Source organism: Anopheles cruzii, chromosome 2, assembly GCF_943734635.1.
Source record: "Anopheles cruzii chromosome 2, idAnoCruzAS_RS32_06, whole genome shotgun sequence".
Taxonomy (NCBI): domain Eukaryota; kingdom Metazoa; phylum Arthropoda; class Insecta; order Diptera; family Culicidae; genus Anopheles; species Anopheles cruzii.
In genome coordinates this window covers 31,317,040-31,328,464 of record NC_069144.1, presented here as the reverse complement: position 1 = coordinate 31,328,464, position 11,425 = coordinate 31,317,040, and the positions used below count along the sequence as shown (strand labels likewise).

General features: G+C 43.6%; 2 protein-coding genes across 2 annotated transcripts; one reads left to right on the top strand and one right to left on the bottom strand.

Moving 5' to 3' along the window:
* Window positions 1-3,821: 3,821 nt before the first annotated feature.
* LOC128277596 (chymotrypsin-2-like) lies at window positions 3,822-4,950 on the bottom strand. The gene is made up of 3 exons (XM_053016076.1): window positions 4,876-4,950; window positions 4,221-4,795; window positions 3,822-4,136 (listed from the first exon to the last, which is right to left on the bottom strand). Exons 1-3 carry the CDS (start codon window positions 4,922-4,924, stop codon window positions 3,975-3,977), a joined length of 786 nt encoding a protein of 261 aa, XP_052872036.1. The 5' UTR covers window positions 4,925-4,950; the 3' UTR covers window positions 3,822-3,974.
* A 1,246-nt stretch (window positions 4,951-6,196) lies between these two features.
* On the top strand, window positions 6,197-6,773 carry LOC128268429 (uncharacterized). The gene is made up of 3 exons (XM_053005519.1): window positions 6,197-6,335; window positions 6,391-6,495; window positions 6,561-6,773. Exons 1-3 carry the CDS (start codon window positions 6,228-6,230, stop codon window positions 6,771-6,773), a joined length of 426 nt encoding a protein of 141 aa, XP_052861479.1. The 5' UTR covers window positions 6,197-6,227.
* The last annotated feature ends 4,652 nt before the right edge of the window (window positions 6,774-11,425 follow it).

Genomic DNA, 11,425 nt, shown 5'->3' with positions numbered 1-11,425 from the left:
GGTAGTGTGTGGTAAGTAACCTCTAGATTAGCTCATTTCATCAACAGAATACTACAAAGCATAAATTATAACTTCGTTAGCGATAATTTGTTTTGAATTTTCATGCCGTAAGCTTTACTGCTTTACCCTCTACCCATGTCGTAGGCAACATTTATTGTCCCTAATTGGTAACTACCAGAGTTGTCGGTTAGCGATTTTTCCTGCAAACATTTATGAGTGACGCAGAAATATTGTTTGTGGCCGATACTTAAGGAAGGCAAAATTCTCGTCTCATCCTGCATTATATAGCTTGATGTGTGTTTCCGGACCAGCTGGGTCCTTGTTTCGGAGAGTTGGGATCGCCGATGGTTTTGGGGTTTGTGGTTTTGCTCATCGTGAGTCACAGTCGGTCTGGTTTTGAGGTGTTGGTTTGCATGGTTTTTGACACCAATAAACCACCATCTACCATGAGCGGAGAAAATGGTTCCACCAGAGTGAATGTAAACACGGGCAGGGATGTTTAATGTTCGTTCCAGATAATCTTATCGCCATTCGAGGCCTATGGCGCTTCTATACGCTCCAGGCTTATGATCATGTTGACTTTTTAACAAGACCGTGCCCCAAAACGGAAACTCAGTCATTCTGCAGATAGCAGATAGCCTGCTTCGCTCCAAACTCCCAAGTTGCGGTGTGATTTTGTATTCATTGGTAACTTATATTGTTTCGGAAATGGAAGATAAGCATCGTCAGGAACAGGACTCTGCACCGAAACCTCAGCTAGCCTCATACGATAGTGTCGGTTCACAGCAACGTTAGAGGCGTAATCGAAAACGGTGAAGGAAGGTTCTGTGACGACATGGGAGTACGCAGCAAACATTTGGCATACCCGTGCAAAGGAAATAATGAATCTCTTGGCCTCGTTCGTTTTTGACACTCATTTCAACCAAGCGTTTCAAAAAGCTGTATTACGATTGAACAGATATTGCGGTCTGATGTCACAACTATTGCTCACTGTGTTTACATTCACTGAAAGGTCATTTAGAGACATTAGAACCTAAAACTTAAATATGAAGAATAAAGTTTCTTGTAAACACAATTTTAAAGACAGTTATAATCGTTTCGTTTTTAATATTTGAGTTCTTATGAAAGCTAAATCATTATCGAAAAAAGGTCTGTGAAAAAAGGGTTTAATTGATAGAATAATTACACTATTTGATCATTGTAGTGTGCACCCCTGAATTGTGGCATTTTGTCGGGGCGTGTGTCATTAGGCACACACACATGTGAAATAAGACCCTAGATTTATGTGTTCTACAGTGCGTCATCTAATGGATTTGTTGACTTACCATTTGCCAAGGCAACGATGAATTACCATATTTGCTGTGAAACTACCAGAAGTCCGGTACTCTGGGCCGAAACATCGCATGGTTCATTAGGGACGAAGCTTGGTGAAGCGGCGATACAAACATAAGGTCCACCGGTCCCACACAAAGAAGCAGGGTGTCCTGTCCGTTCGGTACTAAGAGACGGCACCAGATCGTGATATCAGTCGAGCTGCAAAGTTAGTCTGGGACAGTTGCAGCTCGCTATGGCTGTGGCACTATGAAAAGAGCGCTAATTAAATATTCATCAACAATATTGCGCACCGAGCTGTTGTCGCTGCTGCCGCTCGTTCTATGAATATCAACAATCCCACGCTGATGACACTTGTCGCAGCTGAAGATGAGTCCTCCGAGCTAACGGAGGACACAAGACTAACGGGAAAAAATGAACAATTATAAAACGAGTAATGACAAACGTGTCAGGCAAAAATGCAAACGTCTGCATTCAAACACACATAGACTGCTGATGGACTTAGTTCTTTCTGCTCCTACGGTTTCGTTCTGTGCAATCATCAGAATGGTTGAGAAATGAAAGGTTTCGAAGGTCGTCTATCGCACCATAACTTAATGCTGTTGACTAAGGACGACTGTGTTCGCATCAATAAACATCGCAGATTGTTTATTGTTTTTGATAAATCTAAAGTTTTAACTATCACTACGCTGTCAAAACATCCTTCCAGAGCAAACTATTGTAGTAATGTTATTTGCGTATTTCAGTGTCTACCAGCCATACTTATTGATATTTTGTCGATATCCAATTATCGAAACAGTTTAATTGAGTATCCAATTAATGTTTTCTTCTTTCACTATTCAATATTATTTCTACTTAACGCGTACATAAATGTATTTACTAACTTTTATGTAGAACTGTTCAAATTTGGGGTTCAAATGTCTTAAGTTTAAAAAATAAAGTGGAAGATATAGTTTCCTAAATTATTGCGCATCTAAATGCTATTTGAAGCAATTTTCGCAGATAAAGAAAGCGTCAACACTCTCTTCTGGTTCAAGAACCGACATAAACGATGTGTTTTGTTTTGCTGCTTGGCTCGGAACAAGCCGAAATCCGATCATTTCCCCGCCGTAGACCGAACGAAGCCGTTGGTTCATCTTCCGATGGAGGGGAGTATGGAACTCGTAGGACATTCAACAGTTATATCTTCGTGGCGGAGCTCAATCCGGGCTCGAGCAGTTGACTGGAAAGCAAAAACGTCTTCCAGTCGCTCCCTTGAGGTAGTCGCCAGTGTTTGATGTCCCTCAGTAGACCAACGATTGTGTGACGTTTAGGATCTGGGGCCAACGACAACGCTCTCCGTTTTGCAGCAGCATTCCTCGGACGCTCGAACGTGCCCTTCCAGTATGTGTGTGACTTATCAGAGTTCTATGTTTAGCTTGGTTGTGGTACCTTCTGACGGACGGACGTGTCGGTAGTGCTTACAAGAATGGTATCGATGTTGGATCGTTTGAATTAATCGTAGCGTTCGTAGTGCGCTATTATCGCTTGAGTTGGCTTATCGCAACGGATATCGATCCAAAGGATCCGGGAGTTTGTAGCGTGCTTGCTTACTTCGTGCACTTATTTATACTCCCTAAAATCACGCTGTTCCTGGCACTGCACCAGTATCGTGCCAATGGTTAGCAGTGTGTTGCAAGCGATAGCTAAATTGCTTCCGGCGACACTCGCACGCCAGCAATATTTTTTTTTGGTACATATCAGAAAGTTAATGAATATTTCATACTGAGCAAACAACGGTAGTCAACTTCAACGACTATGTAACTACCAACGATTCATTCGTTCCGACGGTAATTTAGTTGATCCGTTCACGATGGAGGCGCATAGTGGCCGCCGTGAGCAAATGGTACATGCTAGTTGAATGTTAGTTACAATTAGGTGACGGTCAACAATTGCTTCTTTTTATCATGCGGAGTTAATAGATTGCAGACAAATTGCAGCAATCATTTCGTGTTTCTTTCTGTTTATGCACAAGAAAGATAATTTACGAACATTTTAAGCAACGCATACCGTTATAAAACCGACAACCGATTATTATGGTTTCAACTATGCGTTGTATTTGCAATTGTTGATGCATTTGTTTAGATCTACTAATAACCTTCAAAATGATTTTTCTCGTGAAAATGAGCATTTCGATTTGTGATCACGCTGTAGTATTTTAAAGAAGGTATGGCGCAAAAGCTTTCAGAGTACGAATGAAACGCGACCGTCAAATGCTTACTACAAAAGCTATAACATTGCCAACAGATGGCGCATTGTTTGAAATAGTTTACTAAATGTCAAAAGTCATTTTTTAAATAAAATATACGCCGTTTGAAATACACTCGGATTCGACCTAAGCAGTAAATTCCCGTGGAAAATCAGACATGATGACAGTAACACGCTGTCGAGCGCCTTGGAGTACGCAATGTTTTACCGTCAATTCGTCTACTCATATGTGAACATGTGATGTTTTATTAGTCTGAAGATAAGCGAATGGTGGCACGCCACTTCAATCATCCTCAAGAACTTATCAAACACACGCGCAGTGTATTCTTGCTCAACTTGTCCCGATTTATTGGGTCATTTCTATTGTGCTCAACTGATGCGTTACGTGTCCCACGTTACGCGTTGTTGTACTTTCCAGCGTTCTGATTTATGAAATCCAAATAGTATGAAACCTTCGTCAGGACGCCAGGATATGGTGCAATGGTGCACGGCTTGATGCTCCAAGACACGATGCCCACCTGCGTTCCGCTCCACAACAGTGGTCCTCCAGAATCACCCTGCGAATGCCGAATTCAAGGACGTTAATCAATTGAAATCTCTCCAACGTGTGTTCATCCCTCCTCTGCTAGGTGCCGACTTACACTGCACTGTCCTTTTCCACCGCCCGGTTCCGCCGCACAGATCTGCGTGGGATAAATGTGATCACTGTGAATGACGTTACACTGGTCGTTGGGCACGATAAAATAGTCCACTTGCTGCAAAGTTGCTTGAACTGGTCCGTCGGAAGCGTTTCGACCCCAACCGATGAGTGTTACGGGGTTTGTCTCGAGGGGGTTCACCTCATAAAAGCGCTTCCCCGGCACTCGGACAGGCTGGACCCGCTCACTAAACTCCAACGATTTGCGCAACTTAACCAACGCGATATCGTCGACATAGCTGTTGCTCGGATTGTACCCCGGATGGATCACAACGTCTTCGATGTCGTAGACGGAGTCGTCAACGGCTGACGAAATGGTCGTGCGTCCAACTTGCACCGTTTGCTGTAAGGGAGTGGTCCAGTCGACGCAGTGTGCCGCGGTGAGGATCCATCGGTCGTTCAGTATACTTCCACCGCAAGAGTGTCCCCCGCTGGCACCGCGTATTGACACCACGAAAGGATAGTCTTCAATTGCCGCATCTGTGCCATTTACTATTTTCCTATTGTCGATTGGGCTGGCTGGAAGTGATGTACCAGTGGAATGGAAGAACTGATATAGTTAGAACACGAACGAACAGTTATCTTCTGTGAAAACCCACCGTCTACTAGCGCAAAAACAAACAGCAGTACACCAACTAGTGGAAACATTTTGAGTCGAAAGAAGTCGACTTGTATGTTTCTCCGACAACGGTCCTGCAATATCTGATCCACTTGGTAATCCGGTTAATCGTGGACACTTCAAGCAATACTGCTTTATCAGATAGCCGCACAATCACACGATTCCCTTACGCATGAGACGGCATTTCTTTAAACAATTTGCTAGGAATCCTACAATCCCTCATTGTCGCGTCTCTTACCGTCATCCTGTAATCTTGACAAGATGGGTTATTGATTGTTTTTATTTTCGACGTATTGCCGAATGATATCCCGTGAAGACCAAACGGTTCCAATGCAGCAGTTATCAGTATGAACTTTGACACTGTAGTAGAGTTACGAAGTTACGGGTTAACTTTAAGTATCGTTTGTTTTTGTTTCTGATGTTCCGCATAGATCATTGCTTTTTATATAGTTTACAGTTTTGAAGGTGGGATATGGGATCAGCTGGGGGGAGCTGGCGATTACGAACTGCGGGCCAATACCATCAAACGGCCAACGCTACTATAAACTATTGCAAGCTTACGATATTCTTTTACTTATTAGAACTTCCATTATCGAAGCATTACTATTTTATGCGACAATTCACTGCTCGAGATGCAACAATTTTTTTTATGAGGTCTCAGTTCGTTAAAACTGGCCATTTCGAACAGTCAGTACAGTGTCGAATCTAGCCAAGTTTCGTTCCTTGAGGAGCTTTCTTTAAAGTTCGCAAGGAGCTTTGAGCTTTTCTACCGGTTAGTGATGAACACCGCTAATGTAGGCTTTTTCAATGAAGACGTTACATTACCGGTTAGAAGTTCAATTTCCCGTTCCTCTTCTTAAAATTATTACTGGGAATTATTACTGTTAGGAAGTTCCATTTAAAAATGCTTAGGGTTTAGTTTACAATTCGGTTCGGTGTCGTTATAAAAAGAACGTTATATTAAGAACACGGTGCGGTTTGCTCAAAATACTATGCTTCATATAGGCTATGAGACAACATGATTGCAGAATATTCAGTTTTTTGCTTCACTGACGAGTCGGGCGCTAATTGGTATGCTGGCGTCTTGTTAAATAGTTGCAGTAAGCTATTGGATTCATCATAACTTTCCAGTGCGGATGAGCTGGATTTTATAGCGTCTATTTGTAAAGTCAAGGTAGTGTCCAGTTTGCTGATAGAAAGAAACCGCACGACGATTTGCAACCACCTGTGCAAACATCAAACATGATCCGCTAGGTTTTCTGCGTTCGCACATCCACTGGGCAGTTACGAACATTAGATCCCTGAATACCATTGAGCTAGCAACCACCAAGAATGATTAAAGCACTTCTGCTATCGGCATTGATCGGGGCCTGTTTTGTGTCAGGGATTTGGAGTATGAAATCTCTGATCAAACAGAAGACTGCCACAGACGAGGATCTGGTAGGTAAAGGCATACAAGTTTGCGTTTGCGTGCTTACGCATGTTTTGCTTGCAGTTCCCGGTGTACGAGTGTGACAAACGAAGCCGTAACTGGACGCTGCGGTGCTTGGTGCCCCTGACCAATTTTCAGCTATCGTTGGATCTTTGTCGCACGAACGAGGTATGTTGGGGCAACGCTCTCCATAGGAAAGAAATTACAGTGTACCCCCTCTTTTTTGGCCGCAGAAACCCGACAAAGCACACGTGCATCGTTGCGCCCAAGAACTGAAAGCTCTGGGCAAATCCTGTCCACAAACGGCCAGTGTGGCTGACATGGCCAACAACATGATACTGCACAGTCCACCACCGCCTTTGCCTGACTCACCGAACGCACCAAAAGTTCCGAAGAAGGCCAGGAAGCAAACGAAGGGCTATGAAAAAGATAAGTTATCACTGTGACCAGCAAATGTGCATGAATCGTGTGTGTTTCTGCAGAAGTATAGAAAGATGTAGAAAGCGATACAAAACCTTACGGTACGTTTTAATATTTTCGAGTACATGACACTAGACAGCGAAACTCAATGGTGCTTTCGATGTGCAAAACACTACGACGAAACAGAAAGTCCATCTCGCGAAATAAAATCCAATCTAGGCAGCAGAAAGCACGCGGTTTTTGTCGTTTCTAATTAGTACAACGGTCGATCTGGTCCCGCCATCATCTCGCTATCTTGTGAGCGCGACGGTGAGAGCGCCTTATCGACAGTCTAATCCATTAATGTACCGTTACTAGATGGGGGGGCAGCGGGGGATGCTGAGCGTCTTCGGCCCATAACGCATGGCCACCGAGTGACGGAAATAGCCCAACACTCTGCTGTGTGCTCCTTACTTCAGGCTACTCGATCCTTTTTGCCGAACATTTTGTGCGCCACCACGATGGATGACTGTGATTTAGTCCCGAGCGTCGGTGGAACGACCAAGAGAGAGAGAGAGAGTGAGTGAGAGAGAGGCAATGCATCACACTGGCAGCCGGAACGGGCCAGCAGGGCGGTGGGCACATAAAAATCTAGTCCACCAACTTGGCTTCCTTTCAGGCACTTCGTGGAATTCGCTTTCGAGAGGCACTTCGCCGGAAGCCGTCCTTTTCCTTCACGACATTCTTCGGTTTCCGGCGGGTGCCAAATTTTATGGTCAACCGGAAACCTCGGCAACATGGCACACGGTGGTGGGGCGCAAGCGGACACTTTGCGGTGCGGTACGGGCGTGCTGCGACGCAATGAAAGACACGTTTCAAGTACGCACTTTTCTACGGCGCCTTCCCGGGCCGGGACCGGCGGAATGGTTTACAGTGCATGATAGGAAAAAGGTCCGGCGTGTCAGAATACAGTCAGGATAACCATTCTAAGTTTTTCCGCTAGTTCCGAGGGTCATTCGATGTATTATTAATTTGAAACGAATGAGCATGAACTATGAAATGTTGTCCAAATTTGAGGCAAACTAGAACAAATCTGAAGGTAATTTTTATTTAGCCCTTTTTCCTGCTAGGATTGTCATAAATTGGAGCGAGGCGCAAATAAAAACCGTTATTGCGAGACTACCTGTACCATTCCGAGAAAACTACGATTCTGCCAATATATTCTCAATCGATAGCAAAAGGTTTGGAGTGTATCGTGAAAGCGGCAGCGGCATCGCCATCGCGAGAAAAAGGACTCGTTTCGGGCTCTCGTTTATTTTTGTCTTCTCATTTATTCATCTTGTCACCGGCCGTGCGTGACTACGCACTCCTCGAGCCTTCCGCGCTGGAACCAAACCCGAAAAGCAAATACTCCACAACAAACTGCACACCACCCCACAAACACACACATACAGACGCATTGTACCGGCCAAAACGTGACTGAGAGCGGGGAAACAATAGGCAGCTTCCAGCATAAGTAGACAGACACTTTCGCGTACGCTCGGCGACCTTTGCGTGCGCGGTGGAGAAGTGGAGACATAAATTTGTGAACCACAAGCACGGGACACACGGGTTGTTCCTCGTTTCCTGCGGCCTTCATGATTGAGCCGTGATTCGTGCCTGACTTTGCGCACCCATGTTGTGATTTAAATTACTGTTTTCTCCCTGCGAATTGATTGATGTCTGGTGAACCATTCGAGAGTACCCTGCTGCTGTTGCTGTGACTTTCTTTTCGGTTCGCGTGCGGTGTCCGCCCCCAGGGTGTGAAGTGCGGCGCAGGAAACGTTGAGCAGGAAGTTCCTGTCTTGCTCCCGGGGACGCCGCCTGCATATTATTTGTGTTGTCTGCCCATCGCAAAACCACTTGCCCCATGGTTGTGGGATTGACTGCTACACACTTTTGGCAGTAAATGTGGCGGAGCGGAACGGCCGTCTACGGATCGGCGGGTTTGCCATCCGCTTTTTTTTCCGGAAGCTCCTTCCGGCAGTGGACTCACAAACCGTGAACTGATTTGATTGACGGCTATTGAAAGAAGTTAATGATGATAAAAGTGTAACTTTCTTTCATTTCAACAGCCAACGATGTAATTATATCTTGCTTTTCAAAATAATTCAACACAAACTGCGAACAATGAATAAAAGCTTTCGACGTAAGAAAAATGAGCATACATTTTGTAGTTTCCATAAACATACTGTTTTGATACTTTTCCTGTACATCTGCCTGTAAATTATTCAATTATCGACCACTAATTAAATCGATTTTGGCGCTGTAGGACGAAGAAATAGGATACGGGTTATTGGTGACGCAATTGGCGAGATAGAAAGGGTTAAAAACGAGTCAGACTGGCTTAATGACTCATGAACTCGAATGTTCATGGTCCATGGAAATATGATATACTACGAGATTCCCCCTATGTTTTATCGCGTAGCCCTTAGGCATACGCATCAGCTAAGCATTCGAGACCAACCAGAAATGACAAATGCCCACAACGGAGAAATAGCAGGTTGCCTAACTGGGACACTGCCATTGAACTCCGTAGGCAAGGAAACACGCCACTGCGCAGAGCGGAATGGCAGACAGTGGACGGTGGGAAATGGCAATTTTACACCGAGTTGACATTCGAACCGTTTTGCGTTTAAAATCGACCAGCTGACCTTTCTACGGTTTTTTTCTTTTCCCCTCAAGTGTCTGTTAATGATGGATGAGCGAACGGATTAACTACATATCGCTGTAATTCTGATACGATGATAGACTGATACTACTGTGAGCAAAAAATAGCGGGAATTTGTTAAACAAAATCTATATTTATTCGCTTCAATTCATAACATCTCCCGGGAGGAGTACATTTGTTTCTTGTGTCTGCAAATCTGCAGAAAACTCTTCATCTGATATTGCCTTCAATTCCTTCTTCGTTTCAGAATGGATCTCCTCCATCGATTTAATACAGTGTCCACGGAGTGGAGCTCTTCAGTTTAGCGATTAGCCACAAGTTACATTCTGCTCAGACGATACAAGTCAGACGACTTTTGTGATTGAGAAACTCGAGTTTGTGGCGAAATAATCAGAGAATGATCATCGACATGCAAGAAGGTGCGTTTTTCTGATGGGTGAATTGTTGCTCCGATCAAATCCGGACATTTCTGAGGCACAGTAAGACTCAAACGAGTCATCAAAGCCAAGTGTTAGGTTGGGGAAAACATCTTTTATTTTTTAGTGAAATTCACAACTTTATTATAGATGTGATAGTTCAATTTGGGTCAAAAATGCCCCATTTTATGGTATAATTTGTTGCCATTTTAAAGGCTCAATCATGCCTATTTCGTAGAAGTCTTGGTTCTTATTGGTGAAAAGCTCTACTAACCGATTTTCACAATCTTCTCTTGATCCCTATTTCTTGTCACTCAGGAAGTTTTGCAATGCAATAAGATGGTAATCGCCTGGTGTCAAGTGCTGACTATATGCTGGATGGATTGAAACATCCCAACCCAAAGCTCCAGAGGCTTCTGGTGTTTCAGGAGTTTCAACACCTCTTCTGTAGGCCTTTTCTGGCCGTTTCTGTTTCTGTGAATTTAATTTTTGGCGATGCAAAAAAACTCATAATAAATGAATCCTTTCAAGTCCCACCAAATCACACAGTACAAGTTACAAACTACTCTCACACAGTACAAACTTCCTGGCTTGACTTTTTACCTTTATCTTCAAAGAAAAACTATAAAATGTACCCAATACTCTTTTTTATGCTTCCATTGTTAACACCCTGTAACTCACAACTGCATGGAACAAACCAAAAACAGTATAGAAGAAGTTTTTTAGTGTGAAGTGTCACCTTGACAACGGGAATAAACTTGAAATTGTTTGATGATTGTTTGAATCTCTAAAGCCGAGAAAATAAAGGATATCTTTTGCCGCCATCTAATAATTTTTTTTACAGGTAGGAATTAATAATGCACCACACCGAAATATTCAGAGAAAATTATTTCCCGTTATTTTTGTACCACAGTACCCACGGCAGACATTCCATCCTCGCTGAAACCTCGCTATACTGGCTGGCAGTTGAATCTTTTACGTCACGACAAGGCACCGCCATATCAACCACCAACTGGCCCATTCCTATTTGCACCGTGTTTGCTGTTTTGGGACGTATCGTATTCATTTAATTTACTTTGCGTTTTCCTGCGCTTATTTAATTAGCGTCGAAAGGATCGAGTTTTTATTATGAGGGTGCATCAATAATATACTCTTATTTCCGCCTTCTGGGATTAGATTAGGTGTGTTAGGCTGTTAATCAAATTAAAACGTAGAATAGTGGACCAGTGACATCGTCTACGACCTACTGTACGCGTGCCTCCTGTGTGCATAATAATTGTGTGCCATTGCTGAACATCTTGAATATGATGTTAGCAAAGTATTTCAACCTAAATCGTCTGTCCATCCTACCGGAAACGAAATCGAGCAATCGAAAAATAATGAAAAAGATCTAAACAATTGAACCCGAAACAAAGTTGGGTAATTGAAAATACATTATCGCCGGGCCAACGGAAAACACTTACCATTTGGACCAACAACTTGCATCGAGCTAGGCACCAGAAACGCCAGCAGGGAGCAGCAACGGGCACACTAGAGTTCCAGTTTTAATGGAACCGGGTATCGACTAGTCCGA